Source organism: Ammospiza caudacuta, chromosome 10 (assembly GCF_027887145.1).
Source record: "Ammospiza caudacuta isolate bAmmCau1 chromosome 10, bAmmCau1.pri, whole genome shotgun sequence".
Classification (NCBI taxonomy): Eukaryota; Metazoa; Chordata; class Aves; order Passeriformes; family Passerellidae; genus Ammospiza; species Ammospiza caudacuta.
In genome coordinates this window covers 11,423,128-11,438,546 of record NC_080602.1, presented here as the reverse complement: position 1 = coordinate 11,438,546, position 15,419 = coordinate 11,423,128, and the positions used below count along the sequence as shown (strand labels likewise).

The window sequence follows — 15,419 nt, the reverse complement described above, 5'->3', positions numbered from 1 at the left end:
GCCAATACGGACGGGGTGGAGCCAGGAGCGTGGCTTCATGTGGGGATGTAAATGTATGGGCGTGGTCATTGCTGCTTGGGGGCGTGGTTCGTGCCGCTGGGGGCGTGGCCTGCGCCGTGGCGCGCCGGGAAGGCGGAAGCGGCTCCCGGGCCCCGAGTGCCGGCACCGGGGCACCGGAGGGGCCATGGCCGGGCCCGCCTGGGCCCCGCCGCGCCTCGACGAGTTCATCCTCACCGAGCCCCTCGGCTCCGGCACCTACGCCACCGTCTACAAGGCCTACAGGAAGGTAGGGCCGAGCCCGCCGCGGGGATCGCCTTTTTGCTCCGGAATCTGACCCCCACCCGCGTGGGAGCCCCGATTTCCAGCCCTCCACACGGAGTACCACCCCCGTTTTCCAGCCCTTAACCTGGGGTACCACCCCCATAGCCCTTGCCTGGCACCTGCTGCCCCCTTGCAGGGGTTCCTTCCCTTTCCTCCCCACCCACGGTGGCTGTTTGGGTGGGGGTCCAGCGTTGTCCCCTCCTGACAGAGGGACACGCGTGAGGTGGTGGCCATCAAGTGCGTCAACAAGAGGAGCCTGAACCGGGCATCGGTGGAGAACCTGCTGACAGAGATCGAGATCCTCAAGACCATCCGCCATCCCAACATTGTGGAGCTCAAGGACTTCCAGGTGGGCTGGGGCCTTCCTGGGGGGATCTGAGCCAGAGCTGCTCTGTCTTGGATCCATCCCCACTTCCCACGGGTGTGTCTGTGGGCTTGGTGCCAGCAACTGGGCAAACTGGTCCAGGTGAAGCTGTGTGGGTGGCACAGCTGGGGTGGCACAGCAGGGTCTCGTTGCCTCGCAGTGGGACAGTGACCACATCTACCTGATCATGGAGTTCTGTGCCGGGGGGGACCTGTCCCGCTTCATCCGCACGCGCCGGATGCTCCCCGAGAAGGTGGCTCGTGTCTTCCTGCAGCAGCTCGGTGAGGACACCCCGCCTGCCTCCCACCCTGCCTCTGCTGGGGACCCTCCCCCAGGGTTTTGGGGTGCGGGGCTGTGCTCTCACGTGCCCATCCACCCGCCCAGCCTGCGCCCTCAAGTTCCTCCACGACCACAACATCTCCCACCTGGACCTGAAGCCGCAGAACATCCTGCTGAGCGCCCCGGAGAACCCGCAGCTGAAGCTGGCAGGTCAGAGCATCCCCTGGCAGGGACTGGCAGGGGGAAAATCCCTTCTCCCTGTGCCCTCATGAGCTCTGTGCCTGGCAGATTTCGGCTTTGCCCAGTACATGTCCCCGTGGGACGAGAAGCACGTGCTGCGCGGCTCCCCGCTCTACATGGCCCCCGAGATGGTGTGCCGGCAGCACTACGACGCCCGCGTGGACCTCTGGTCTGTGGGTGTCATCCTTTATGGTGAGTTTGGCCTTTATTGCTCCAATGGGCTCTATTCAGGGCTGGTTATCCCCTCTCCATCTCCCCCCACCTCTCCTTTTCCCCCCACAGAAGCTCTTTTTGGGAAGCCGCCCTTTGCTTCCCGCTCCTTTGCTGAGCTGGAGGAGAAAATCCGCAGTGACCGGGCTGTGGAGGTAACGTGGGGTGGGATGGGATGGGGCTGGGGAAGGGGGGTCTCACAGCCCTCAGTGGGCTCAGCCCCTTCCTTCCCCAGCTTCCCAGCCGGCCCCAGCTGTCTCTGGAATGCCGGGATCTCTTGGGACAGCTGCTGGAGAGGGACCCTCGCAAGCGCATCTCCTTCGAGAGCTTCTTTGCCCACCCCTTCGTGGACATGGAGCACGTGCCCGGCCCCGAGAGCCTGGGCAAGGCGGTGAGCGGGGCTGGGGGCTGCTGCCTGCCAACGGGGGCATTCCAAGCCCTGAGACCCCCCCTGTGTCCCCCAGACCGACCTGGTGGTGGAGGCGGTGAGGAAGGATCAGGAGGGAGATGCCGCTGCCGCCTTCTCCCTCTACCGCAAAGCCCTGGAGTATTTTGTGCCAGCACTGCACTGTGAGTCCCTCCTGAGGGTTGTGTGGGGTCTGGGTGTATTTCTGGGGGGGCAGACCCCGAAGGATGCCAATTTTTAGCCCACCCACCCCTGTGTTTGGTTGTTCTCCCCCTTAGATGAGAGCGACGTGCGGCGCAAAGAAGCCATCCGGGCCAAGGTGAGCCAAAACCCCTGGGGGGGTGAGGGCAGCACCCCCATCCTCTGCACCCCATATCGGGGGTCTCTTCACCCCCAAAATGTGCACAGGTGAGGCAGTACATCTCCCGAGCAGAGGAGCTGAAGGTGTTGGTCACCTCTAGCAACAAGAACCTCCTGGAGAAAGGAAACCCGGCCAGGGAGCTCCTTAAAGGTCGGGAGTGATTTTTGCCCTGGTGTCAGGGCTAGCAGAGGGGCTGTGGTGGGGTTTTGGGCTGAAGGGTGAAGGTTTTGGGCAATCCCTGTGTCCCCTTGCAGAGATGGCCAAGGACAAACCTCGGCTCTGCGCGGCGCTGGAAGTGGCCTCAGCTGCCATTGCCAAGGTGAGGGGTGGCCCTGGGGGTCCCCTCACCCATCGAGGGAAGGGGGAGGTGCAGACCTGGTGAGGAGGGGGCTGCTGGACCCCACCAACCCCAGCCAGCGCACGGGGCCTCTTGCAGGAGGAGGAGGGCAGGGATGACAGTGACGCCCTGGAGCTGTACCAGCAGAGCCTGGGGGAGCTGCTGCTGCTCCTGGCCGGTGAGTTGGGGCTGAGGCCGGGCTTGTAGGGCAGGGATGGGTCCTGCTCCCATCCCTCATGCCCTGGCACGTTTCCCCTGCAGCAGAGCCGGCGGGGCGGCGGCGGGAGCTGCTCCACACTGAGGTGAGTAGTGCCAGCCCTGGGACACTGCTGTCCCCGCTGGCCTGGCCCTCAGGGACTGTGTCCTCTCTCTCTCTCCCCACCAGATCCAGACCCTGATGGCCCGAGCCGAGTACCTGAAGGATCAGATCAAGGTAGGATGTCTGGGGGGGGCTCTGGAGCATGCTGGGGGAGGATGGAGGCTGGAAAATGCCCCTCTCCCCTGGCAGATGCGGGAGGCACAATCCATGGGCAAGGAGGCGCTGGCAGAGTCCGTCCGGAGCGGTGAGTGCCCTTTGCCACAGGTTTGGGGAATATTCCCCAGCCCGAGGCTGATCCCAACCCCACCCAGCACGGGCCCTGTGCCCCCGGGAGCCCTCCCAGGGGTGGCAGCGGTGGGGACAGCCTGGTGAGTGCCCCCTGTGCCCTGGCACAGCCTGTACCTTGCAGTGACCCCTGGAGCTGCCCTGCCGGACGCTGCTCGCTGCCCTGCCAGGAGACACCAAGGGAAGGCTTTGATATCCATCCCCCACGCCCCCAGGGGTGGCACCTGGGGGGTCACCCTCGGGCTGCCAGCCCCAGGGGGGCCAGCAGGGCCATCTGCCCCTCTCGCAGGCGCTGGCTCATTTCCCTGCCAGCCCTGCCTCGGCCGTCTGCTGCCGCAGCCTCCCCTGGCACAGCGGGCGGGTTATTCCACTCTAATTCCCTCCGCTGGCTCCACGGGAAGGGTATTTTTATCCTGGCACTGGGCTCTGGCAGGGCATCCCCCCTGCTTTTTCAGCTGGGTGGTTCTTCCACCTCCCAAATTCTGGGGGAGCCCACAAATCCTGCTGGGATCTGAGGGTGGGCAGGGATGCTCCGCTGTGCCTTCCTTGCCCAGCATCTACCTCTGCATCCACTGCTGCTCGTCCAGCCTCCATCCAACAGCCACTGCACTGGCCCAGCCCGGCCATACCTGCCTGCCTCTCACTGCTGGAGCACTGGGAATGAGGCTTTTCCTTCCTAAACCTGGAGCCTGACAGGTGCTGGCTGCACCATCAGTGTCACGACCGTGAGCAGTGCTCAGCGGGGACCCATTGAGTCAGTCACCTTCAGGGAGACACTCTCAGCATCCTGCCTGCCCTGCTCCACTCCTCAGGGCCCTGGCACCCCCAGCATCCAAATCATGCTCCTAGGAGTCGTTGTTACGGGGTGCTGATGTTGTCTGTCCTGCAAAACAAGGTACTTGTCTCAAAAATCTACTGTATCTCAAGGGAATGTAATTTATTGTCTTTAATAAATTTTAATTTTGATTTCTCCACCTCCTCTGTGCTCAGGTTTGTGGTTTAAGCCTAAGAGGGGTCCCCAGGACCCAGAGGCTGCCTGGGGTCCTGGAGCCATTGGGGTGGGCAGGGGACCTGGTCCCTGTTCCCCCAGGAGCAGAGCTGGGGTGTCCCCTCCTCTGCTCCAGCAGTGCTCTCCCTTCCTGTGCTCCCCAGGGACACGAGGCAGCCAAAGCAAGGTTTGACCTTGTTTTCACTTCCCATCTTTTTACTTTTTTTTTGTGTGTGTGTGGAAAACACGGAGCAGAACGACACTACCCATTACGTAAAATCCTGTTTTCTCCAATAGATTTTTGTGGCGGGTGAGGAAGGGCCGTGAGGGAAAGCAGAAGGGCTGAGGCGAGCAACAGGGGGATTTTTGGGGTGTCCCACAGCTATTCTGAGCCATGACCTCTTCCCAAGACAGCCTTCCCCACATCCCACCCCAGCGCCGGCTGCTCCGTGCTCAAACCGGCGCGGAGTTTCCCGGGCAGATGCGATGAGACGCTTCAGTATCTTTTTTTACTCTTTTTTATCTCTTTTTACTCTTATTATCGTCATTATTCAGAGCAGAGATTATACCCTGAGGCTTTGAAGCGCTTTCCCAGCCCGTGTCCTCCCCCGGCCCGTGGCGGCTGCGGCAGCCGGCGCGGATAATCGCATCTGCCTTCACGCTCGGCCGCCAGCACGGCCCTGCCCCAGCCCAGCCCCGGCCCTTGGGGACAGCGTGAGCCTCTGGGTGCTCCCCTGGGGCTGAGGGGGCCGGGGTGGGTGTCAGTGTCACCTGCACTGGGGTTTTTGGCTGCCCAGATGTCACCGAGGGAAGGTGAGCGATGTGTCTGAGCAGTGTGTGACGGTGTTCACAGGGGTTCTTGGATGAGGGAAGAGATGAGGATCTGACTCCATGTTTCAGAAGGCTTGATTTGTTATTTTATGATATATATTTTACATTAAAACTATACTAAAAGAATAGAAGACAGAATTTCATCAGAAGAATAGCAAGGAAAGAATGATAACAAAGCTTCTGTCTCAGACAGAGAGTCCGAGCCAGCTGGGCTGTGATTGGCCATTAATTCCAAACAACCACATGAACCAATCACAGATGCACCTGTTGCATTCCACAGCAGCAGATAATCAATGTTTACATTTTGTTCCTGAGGCCTCTCAGCTTCTCAGGAGGAAAAATCCTAAGGAAAGGATTTTTCATGAAAAGATGTCTGCGACAGCAAGGTGCACCGGTTGTTTCGCTTGTAGCTGCTCTTACCAGGATTTTCTCAGGGCTCTCTAGAATTAATCAATTTTACTAAGGCATAAACTGTGCTAAAATAAGCAAGAAGAAAAGAAACTGAATTCCAAGAGTACAAGAAAAAGGTAACAGACAGCTTTGAGCCACCTGGACTGCCACCAATCACGTATTCTGAGAAGTGCATGCAGAGCACGTGGACAAGCGAAGACACCAATAAGAAATGTTTGATCAGGGTGTGCAGTAGAGTTAAAATGTATAAAATAAATACATAATATAAACATTAAATGGATTCTACTTATATTTTTATATATAGATATAAAAAATTATATATTGATTAGTTGTCCAAGAGTCCTGGATTTCCCACCGGAAGACGGCACGAAGGGAGCAGTGTCCAGCCTGGCAGCATGGCCTTTGTCACTCTGCTGCTCAGGGAGGAGCTGCTCCCCTCCAGTCCCATCCATGCCACCACCCAGCCCTTCCCAAGGGCTCTCCCAGCCGTCAAAGGGTGGCTCTTGGGGCTGGATTGTCACCCAGAGAGGTGGGGAGTGTCAGCTGTGTTGTCACCCTGGCGGTGCCAGCGCGTGGGGTGACACGAGGTCAGGCACACGATGGGCTGGGGACAGCTGGGTCAGTGTGGAGCCAGCCTTGGGCTTCCCCAGGGCTCTGTAATCTGGATTAATCCTGGCTGTTGGACCAGCAGTGGGTGCATGGATGGGCCATCCCTTCCCACAGCCACTCTCAGGGAAGTTTAATTGCCTGCAAAAAGGAGAAGGGAGATTCCCCAGCCTTCCGTGGCAGCTCATTTGTTTCAGCACTTTAACAATTGCTCATTTAATGCTTTATCCATTGGGGAAACCACTCACTCGTCCCACACTCACCACTGGGAAGGAGGAAGATCCTGCAGCCAGCTGAGCAATGGGCTGGTGCAGGAGGGCAGGAATTTCTTCAATAAAATTTATGTGATTTGATCAATAAAGGTTATTTTATTTTATTGAAAAAATTTGTTACTGCCAGCATCTTCCAGCAACCAGCAAGAGCTTACTTGAACAAACCTATCCCAATCCCAGCCCCATAGGTGAGGGAATGATAGAAGACCTATAAAAGAGAGAGAGAAAAACAGTATTTTCTGCTTTAATCCACACTTATTCTTTGCTTTAAGATTTTCAGTCTGTGTGTTGATGCCCGGAGCAGTCGTATGACGTGGAGGCTGCAGGGATGCTCAGGATACAGCAGCAGGAACTGGGAAACTGGGATGCATCCCTTGGTGGGCAGGGAAAAGGCAGGAGGGGCTGCCTGCCCCTTCTGCCCCATTCTGACCTCATTCCTCCATCCCAACCTCTCACCGCCATCCCAGCCTCTCTTTCCTCCTTCCCAGTCTTTCCTCCCTGCATCCTAGACTCATCACCCCATCCCAGCCACTCCACCCTCCATCCCAACCTCTAATCCCTCCATCCCAGCCTCATCCCTCCATCCCAACCTCTCACCCTCATCTCAACCTCTAATCCCTCCATCCCAGCCTCTCCTCCCTCCATCCCAGCTTCTCATCCCCCAGTCCCAGACTCATCCCTCCATCCCAGCCCCATTCCTCCATCCCAACCTCTTGTCCCTCCGTCCCAACCTCTCATCCCCATCCCAAATTCTCCTTCCTCCATCCCAGCCTCTCCTCCCCAGTGCAGGCAGTGACCCAGCGGTGGCAGCAGGGACAACGATGGCAGCAAGGACAGCAGGGGCAGCAGGGACAGCAGGGGCAGAAGGGACAACGGGCACAGCAGGCACAGTGATGGCAGCAGGGACAGCAGGGACAGCAGGGGCAGCGGGCACAGTGATGGCAGCAGGGACAGCAGGGACAGCGGGCACAGCGATGGCAGCAGGGACAGTGGGCACAGCGGGCACAGCGATGGCAGCAGGGACAGCAGGGGCAGCGGGCACAGCGATGGCAGCAGGGACAGCGGGCACAGCGGGCACAGCGATGGCAGCAGGGACAGCAGGGGCAGCAGGGACAGCAGGGGCAGCGGGCACAGCGATGGCAGCAGGGACAGCAGGGACAGCGGGCACAGCGATGGCAGCAGGGACAGCAGGGGCAGCAGGGACAGCAGGGGCAGAAGGGACAACGGGCACAGCAGGCACAGTGATGGCAGCAGGGACAGCAGGGACAGTGGGCACAGCGGGCACAGCGATGGCAGCAGGGACAGCAGGGACAGCGGGCACAACGATGGCAGCAGGGACAGCGGGCACAGCGATGGCAGCAGGGACAGCGGGCACAGCGGGCACAGCGATGGCAGCAGGGACAGCAGGGACAGCAGGGGCAGCGGGCACAGCGATGGCAGCAGGGACAGCGGGCACAGCGGGCACAGCAGCATCCCCGGCGCCGGCGCCGCTCGGCTCTGCCGGGAACGCTCTGCTGAGCCTTAACACGTCTCGGGAGCGGGGCGGGGGCAGCGGGGGCTGCCTGGCTGTTCACATGCCTGGGGGTCATGGAGCCTCCTAAAATAAACGCGCTGAGCTTCACGCGGCCTTTGCGCGGCTCACGTGGGCCGGGAGGGCGCCGAGCGCAGCCCAGGGGTCGGGCACGGGAGGGGGCAGGGAAAGGTGCGGGAGAGGATCCGGGCTGGTTCTGGGGGGATGAACCGCGGGGCTGCATCCCCTGCTCCGGTTGGGATCCTGCTCTGCCGTGGGATGGGCATTGATGCATCCATGGAGGGCAGGGAAAAGGCAGGAGGGGGAGCCTGCCCCTGCTGCCCCCATCCCAGCCTGTCCTCCCTCCATCCCATCGTCTCCTTCCTCGATCCCATCCTCTCCTTCCTCCATCCCAGCCTCTCCTCCCTCCATCCCAGCCTCTCACCCCCATCCCGACCTCTCATCCCTCCATCCCGACCTCTCATTCCCATCCCAGCCTCTCCTCTCCCCATCCCAGCCTCTCCTCCTTCCATCCCAGCCCCGTGGTTCCCTGCTGTGGTTGGGATCCTGCTCTCCCATGGGGTGAGCCTTGATGCATCCTTGGTGGAGAGGGAAAAGGCAGGAGGGGGAGCCTGCCCCTGCTGCCCCCATCCCGGCGTCATCCCTCCATCCCAACCTCTCCTTTCTCCATTCCAGCCTCTCATCCCCCCATTCCGACCTCATCCCTCTATCCCAGCCTGTCCCGCTCCCCGTGGTCCCCTCCCCGGTTCGGATCCCGCTCTCTCCCTCGGGCGCTGGGATTTAAGCAGCGAGGGCTGGGCTGGGGCCGCGCCCGCTCCCTGCTCTCCCTTTCCTGGTGGGGATTTGAGCAGCTCGGGCTGATCCTCATCAGGTATGATCTCCTCGCAGGGCTGAAGCTGCTCCTGCCAATCTTCCCTCTCGCTGCTCCCAGCGCTGAATTGGGGATCTGATGGGAGCACACATCTCTGGAGCTGCTGGAGTCCCCAGGTCCCGGGGGCTGGAGGGCTGGGAGGATGTGTGTCCACGCCTGAGCTGCCTCTGTCTGTCTGTCTGTCCTCTTGGGAACGGTCATCAGGAGTTTCCCAGAACGACCTGGCCCTGGCACAGGATTATCAGGGGGCTGGGGGCAGAAAGGAATCCCTTGGTGCGGCGTGGCTTGATCCAGCACCAACAGTAATAAAAAATAAAATAAAATAAAATAAAATAAAATAAAATAAAATAAAATAAAATAAAATAAAATAAAATAAAATAAAATAAAATAAAATAAAATAATGATGATGATAAATCAGTTTCCCAGCACCCTCTCCTGTGTTTTCCTGGACGACCCATCCTTCCTCACAAAACCGAACTGCAGCTCATCAACTCCCACGGGATTTGGAGCGATGAATTCCCAGCCCATGCCAAGTTCTTCCAGGAAGCCTCACCACCGGAGCCCCCTGCCTGCCGGGATGCCACCAGGGCTGGGTCACACCTGCTCGAGCTCGGGCTCATCCCTGCAGAGTGTCCTTGCTTGGAGCAGTGCCTCCACTGGGCATCCTGCAGTGCCCCTGAGACTCAGAATTCTGAAGGTTTTGTATTAAAATAGCAAAAAAAAAAAAAAAAAAAAAACCTGCAGAAAAACGGGAATTTTGTTGGTTTTAAACCTGACTGCTGCCAATGAGCTGCTTGTAGCATCCCCTTAGTCCCAAATGTGAGTGCAGCCAGGAGAGGAGCTTTCTTTGGGATTCTGCTGCCAGGAAAATAGGAACATTTTTTTCCCCAAAACCAGGAAAATTTTTTTCCCCAAAACCAGGAAAACAGAGCTGGGGGAGAAAAGTGAATGCATAGACATCTCCTGGTATTTATTCCACCGGTTATAACAGTACCATGGCACGGGGACAGCACAGGAGGGGAGGGACACTCAACCGAGCACGGCACGACTACAGCACGACGAGCGGGAGGACGGGGAGATTTTCCCTCATGGCTTTGTTCTTCTCCTGGCAGGAACAAGGACAGGATCCCACCCCAGGAGAGGGACGGCACTGCTCCGGGCAAGGGCTGCTGCGGGCTCAGCTCAGCACCAGCGAGGGCTTTTGCTCCTCTCTGGTGTCAATTCAGGCTTCAGCACCCCCCCTTCCCACAGGGATCGGATGGCAGGTCCTTCCCGGCTGGCTCCTCCAGAGGGGCCCTCAAGGGCACGGGGCTGGTGTTCCTGGCAGGGATGGGAGGCTGTTTCTCGGGGGATGGGGATGCAGGGAGGGGGGTGGTCCACAGCCTGCCTCGTCCTTGCGAGGCAAATCCGAGCCTCCCGCTCGCTCCTGGGAGGGTGAGTGAAGGCAGAGCCGCAGCTCAGTGGGGCCGCCACTGCAAGGTCAGTCACACCCCGAGGTCAGTCACACCCCAAGGTCTGTCACACCCCAAGGTCAGTCACGCTCTGAGGTCAGTCACACCCCAAGATCTGTCACACCCCAAGGTCAATCACACTGCAAGGTCAGTCACACTCTGAGGTCAATCACACTGCAGGGTCAGTGACACTGCAAGGTCAGTCACACCCCAAGGTCTGCCACACTGAAAGGTCAATCACACTGCAAGGTCAGTGACACTGCAAGGTTTGTCACACTGAAAGGTCAGTGACACTGCAAGGTCAGTGACACTGCAAGGTTCGTCACACTGAAAGGTCAATCACACCCCAAGGTCTGTCACACTGAAAGGTCAATCACACTGCAAGGTCAATCATGCCCCAAGGTCAGTCACACTGCAGGGTCAGTCACACCCCAAGGTCTGTCACACTGAAAGGTCAGTGTGGACTAGGGTTAGTCTGGGGTGAAGTTGGTTTTCCTTCACCCAGCTGGATTTAGGGGGAAAAAGTGAGGGAGAGGGGGATCAAGCAAGGCTGGGAGCCCCAATGTCACACTGCAAGGCCAGTCACACCCCAAGGTCAGTCACATCCTGAGGTCAATCACTCTCCAAGGTCTGTCACTCTCCAATGTCAATCACATTCCAAGTCAATCACACCCCAAGGTCAGTCACTCTCCAATCACACTCCAAGGTCACTCACGCCCCAAGGTCACTGTCCTTGCTGTCACCTCCCCGGCTCTGGCTGCAGACACCCCTGCCCGGGCACGGGGGAGGCCGTGGGGTACGGGGGGGACACATGCTGGCTCCTGGCTCTAACCTCAGCCAGAGAACGGAAAGAAAGCCACACATCAGGGACACCTGGGGCAGGGGCTCGAGGGGCCACGCTGCTCAGGGGGAGCCGGGTGACACACGGCAAGGGTGACAACGTGGCTGGGGTCCCCGCTGAGGCAGCAGCCCCACCAGAGCCTGCGCTGCGTCCCCTCCCTGCTCAGCCCCGTCACATCACGGAGCACTTCTCCGCCGACTGCTTCAGGTCCTCTAGCGTGGCCGAGGCTTTGTCCTTCAAGGAATCAAGGTCCAGGTTCTGGATGTTACTGAGCTGCCCGATCACCGAGTTCTTCTCCTCCTCCTCCTCGTTGTCCTGCTCGATCATCTTGGCCAGTTCCTTGGGCAGCTCCACGTCGCCTCCCACCAGCTGGATCTGGTTGTCGTCCGTCTCGTTCTGGAAGGGGCCGGGAGAGAGTCAGGAGGGGGGATGGCACAGAGGGAAGGGGGCTCCTGGAAGCACCACAGGAGGGTTTTAGGGCTGTGTTCCCACCTCCAGGACCATGTGGGAAGGTCCCTGGGGGTGAGGGTGGGATGCTGATGGAGCCTGAGGAGAGCCTGGGCACCCACAGCGAGGGGCGAGATGGAAACCCACGCACAGCACCAGTGCAGACTGGTTTCTATCTCTCACCACAGGGAGTTAGGCACCTAATTAAGCTGGGCTTATGCTTAACGCCTGCTCCCAGCGGCGGTCGGGATCTGCTCCCAGCCCAGAGCCACGGGGAGACGCGGGATGAGGCAGCCCGACTGCCAAGCGGGATCAGTAATGAGCAGAAGAAACTTGTCAAGAGATGAGAAGGACATCTCAAGCACGAGAAGGCAGTGAAAGGATGGTGGGGCCAGATCCAAACAAATCCCAGTTTCCCCTGGGGAATAAAATAAATCTCCATCTCTTCTTTTTCTCCCTTTTCTGGCTTTTGGCAGGGCGTAAAAGAAATTCTCCAGCTGTTTATTTCCTGGCTGTAAAAGGGGGTGGGAAGCAGGGGGGTGAATCCAGGCTGCCTGAACAACACCAAACAATCGGAGCAATCTCACTTGGCTTAGCTGACCCTCTGGAACTAATATTAGCCCAGCTCCAATTTGGGGTATTCACCACTGAGCGACTCTTCCTGAATACGGGGTGGGTTTGGAGGCAGAGGAGCTTGTGACAATTCCAAGAAAGGCTGAATTATCCCTTGATTAAATTGTTTTCAGTGAATGGGTCATCTTGCGGAAATTCCAAAATCGGAGTTTAGGTGAGAGACGTTCGCCAAATAATCCGGGGAGAGGAGCTGAGCTGGCTAATCCAGCCAAGAAGGTGCAACCCTGGCTGCACTCCCGGCCCCATGGAGTCCGGGGTGAAGGTGGTTTTCCCTCACCCAGCTGGATTTAGGGGGCAAAAGCCAGGGAGAGGGGGATCAAGCAAGGCTGGGAGTCCCAATGTCTCGGCCTGGTGGGCTGTGGTGCTCAGGGGCAAGGAAAGTGGCCAGAGTTTGGGAAGAAGGATGGTTTTGAGGGGAATTTGTTTGTGTTTGGGCTTTGAGGCTCAAACCCCAGCCAGCCAAGGGAGTCCTTGCCCTTTCCCCTCCCTCCAGAGCTCCATCTGGAGCTGGGCTCCCCTCGTGGCCCCGCTCCAGCACAGCCGTACCTTGGGCAGCCTGTACTTGTCTCGGAAGTGGGACCTGACCGTGGCTCTCTCCGCCTTGCGCTGGGCAAACTGGGCATCTCTCTCCATCCTGCGGAGCACACGGGGCGCTCACCAACAGCCCGTGCCCCCCATCCCGGGGTTCACGCTCCCCCCCAACCTCAGCACCCCCCATTTTCTCTGAAAAGTCCCGTTTTCCCACAATTTCCTCCCCCACAGCGCAGCCTGGAAGGAGAAAACAATCCCATCTCCCGGGCGAGGAAGAGGATTAAGGGATTAGGGGGCTCATCAAACCCCCTCACGGTCCTGCTGTCCCCAGCGCCGGCTCCCCCCATCTCCCATGCACGGGATGTGGGACCGCAACGGGAGCATCCCGTTCCCGCAGGGACCCCGGGGCTCAGCCCCTGCTGGTGCCGGTGCCGGTGCCGGTGCCGGTGCCGGTGCCGGTGCCGGTGCCGCCCGCACTCACTTCTCCTCCACCAGCTGCCGCTGGTACTCCTCATACTCCTCGCGGGTCATGCCCTGCGCCTCGGCCGGAGACTTCTCGCCCTCGCTCTTCTCCTCGCCGCCCAGGCCGCCCGTGAGGTTCTTCAGCTGTCCCCCCACCATGCTCTTCACCATGAACGCCATGGCCGCTCCTCCGGGGGGCCCGGGGGCCGGGGGGCAGCGCGGATCTGCAGCCGGGACAGCCGGGACAGCCGGGACAGCCGCGGTCACCGGGGGGCTCCGGGCCGGACGGGGGTGGGATGTGGGGGGAACGGGGCTAAGGGTGAGCTGGAGAGCCAGGGAGCCCAGAAATGGTCGGTGCTGGGGGGCGGGACAGGGAATTTCAGCGGGATGCTGAGGATGGGAGCTCCCGGAGAGCCGGGACAGGGAATTTCAGCGGGATGCTGAGGATGGGAGCTCCCGGAGAGCAGGAGCGCCGGGTTAGGGGGCAGCTGGGGACACCGGGATGAGCTCCGGGACAGCCGGAGCACCGAGAGCCCGGGGAGCTGGGACACCGGGATGAGCTCCGGGACAGTTGGGGTACAGAGAGCCCGGGGAGCTGGGACACCGAGCGGTGGAAGGGCCGGGATGAGCGGAGCTGGGCTCCTGGGGAGCGGGGCACCGGGTTAGGCGGAGGTGGGGACAGGGGAGATGAGATCCCGGGGAGGAGCCGCGGTCAGCGGAGAGCGGGGAGCGGGGATACGGGTTTATGGAGGATGAGGGATCAGCAGAGCCAAGCTCACACAGTACCGAATTCCTGAGGAGCCGGGATCAGCCGAGCTGAATTTCCCGGGAGGCGGAATAGCGAGTGATGAGGAGCCGGGGTCAGCAGAGCTGAGTCCCCGGGGTCACGGAGGAGAGGGGCTCAGCGGGGATGAATTCCCGGGATGGCGGAGAGAGGAGTGCCCGGGGTGGTGGGAGGCGGAGGAGCCAGGGACGGGGAGATGGGTTTCTGGGGAGCTGGGGCACGGGGTTATGGAGGAGATGGGGTCAGCGGAGATGAATTCCCGAGGTGACAGAGTACCGGATTCCCGAGGAGCCGGGACCAGCGGTCAGCGCAGCGGAGTTCCCGGCACGGTGGAGCGCGGAGTTCCCGGAATGCCGGAGTGCTGAGAGATGGAGGAACCGGGCTCAGCGGACTAGAGTTCCCGGGACGGCCGAGTCCGGAGCTCCGGGGTCGGCAGAGCGGAGTTGCCGGGATGCTGGAGCGCCGAAGTGCCGGGATGCCGGGAGTACCGGGATGCCGGGATGCCGGAGCGTGCGGGGTCAGCGGGGCCGCGCTGCCCGGCCGCCCATGGCGGAGCGGTCCCGGCCGGGAGCGGAGCGGAGCGGAGCGGGCGCTGCAGCACCGGGGCTCGCACGGCTCCGGTGTGTGTGTCCCCGCACGACGGCGGCGGCACCGCCTCCCGCCCGGCCCCGCCGCCTCCCCCGGCCCCGCCGCCTCCCCCGGCCCCGCCGCCCTCCGCCGGGCGGAGCCGCCGCCGTCCCGAGCCGCCCCGGGCACCGCGAGTGCCGCCACCCCCGCGGGAGGAAGCAGGAGCCCCGGAGCTCCCCGGGGACACCGCGGTGGATGGAGGCACGGTGGGGGCTGCGGGGAGCCCCCCGAACGCCCTTCCCTCCGTGATTCCCGGCTGCTCCATCCCAGCGAGGAGCAAACCCACCCCAGCGCCCTTTCTCCCACTCTGTTCCCCATCCGTGGGGTCTGGCAGGAGGGAAAGCCGGGCTTGACACTGGGAACAAGCCATATGTACCAGCACCAGTCACAACTGTTGTTTGCTCATCCATCCAAGGGCTGGTGCCCAGAAGTTCCCTCCTCTTTATCCTATTAATGATATCCCTGGAAGTATTCCCATCTCTGGAAGTGTCTGAGGCCAGGCTGGACAAGGCTTGGAGCAACCTGGGGCAGTGCAAGGTGTCCGTGCCCATGGCAGGGCTTGGAGCTTGGAGTAGCTTTATGGTCCCTTCTGGCTCCAGCCATTCTGGGATTCTGTGATCCTGTGATTTTATTATATTAATTAATACTAAAGCTGCTCTCAGCCACCAGAACACAGGCACGAGGGCGTTCATTGATCACCTAAACGAGGAGGAGGACGGAGCAGGCATTGATTGTGTTGCATCATTCCCCGGCTCCCTCCAGCCCCACTCCCACTCCTGCTCTTCCCTTTGACTGCAGCCTCATTCCAGGCCTTGGGGAGTGAGCAATTAATGGCATCAGCCACGCACCTCCCTTCCAGATGGCCAGCCTGGCTTTAACAGACATTTCTCCCTTTTTTCTTCTCTGCTCCTGAAAAATGAGCACGGATCCAAACCCCAATCCCGGCTTGTGGGAAATCATTTCATTCCCGAAATATAAAGACAATCTCTGCAGATTAAAATGATGGAACAG

General features: G+C 60.2%; 2 protein-coding genes across 2 annotated transcripts; one reads left to right on the top strand and one right to left on the bottom strand.

Moving 5' to 3' along the window:
• The first annotated feature begins 137 nt into the window (after positions 1–137).
• ULK3 (unc-51 like kinase 3) lies at positions 138–3,452 on the top strand. The gene is made up of 16 exons (XM_058811133.1): positions 138–286; positions 530–670; positions 846–966; positions 1,070–1,174; positions 1,253–1,396; positions 1,487–1,569; positions 1,650–1,805; positions 1,879–1,984; positions 2,099–2,139; positions 2,229–2,331; positions 2,436–2,500; positions 2,618–2,696; positions 2,780–2,820; positions 2,904–2,951; positions 3,027–3,081; positions 3,233–3,452. The coding sequence occupies exons 1-16, from the start codon at positions 185–187 to the stop codon at positions 3,247–3,249; spliced, it is 1,407 nt and encodes a 468-aa protein (XP_058667116.1). The 5' UTR covers positions 138–184; the 3' UTR covers positions 3,250–3,452.
• A 7,643-nt stretch (positions 3,453–11,095) lies between these two features.
• Positions 11,096–14,193, bottom strand: CPLX3 (complexin 3). The gene is made up of 4 exons (XM_058811162.1): positions 14,058–14,193; positions 13,017–13,221; positions 12,551–12,638; positions 11,096–11,320 (listed from the first exon to the last, which is right to left on the bottom strand). Exons 2-4 carry the CDS (start codon positions 13,175–13,177, stop codon positions 11,096–11,098), a joined length of 474 nt encoding a protein of 157 aa, XP_058667145.1. The 5' UTR covers positions 13,178–13,221; positions 14,058–14,193.
• Positions 14,194–15,419: the final 1,226 nt, after the last annotated feature.

What these genes read in the sequence shown, in the direction of transcription:
- CPLX3 (XM_058811162.1), bottom strand. Translation starts at nt 13,177, where the DNA reads ATGGCGTTCATGGTGAAGAGCATGGTGGGGGGACAGCTGAAGAACCTC. An exon ending in CGGCAGCTGGTGGAGGAGAA is followed by an intron (nt 12,639 to 13,016) that starts GTGAGTGCGGGC and finishes TGTGCTCCGCAG; the next exon opens with GATGGAGAGAGATGCCCAGT. An exon ending in ACAAGTACAGGCTGCCCAAG is followed by an intron (nt 11,321 to 12,550) that starts GTACGGCTGTGC and finishes GGCCCCTTCCAG; the next exon opens with AACGAGACGGACGACAACCA.
- ULK3 (XM_058811133.1), top strand. Translation starts at nt 185, where the DNA reads ATGGCCGGGCCCGCCTGGGCCCCGCCGCGCCTCGACGAGTTCATCCTC. An exon ending in TTTTGTGCCAGCACTGCACT is followed by an intron (nt 1,985 to 2,098) that starts GTGAGTCCCTCC and finishes TCTCCCCCTTAG; the next exon opens with ATGAGAGCGACGTGCGGCGC. An exon ending in GGCCAGGGAGCTCCTTAAAG is followed by an intron (nt 2,332 to 2,435) that starts GTCGGGAGTGAT and finishes GTCCCCTTGCAG; the next exon opens with AGATGGCCAAGGACAAACCT.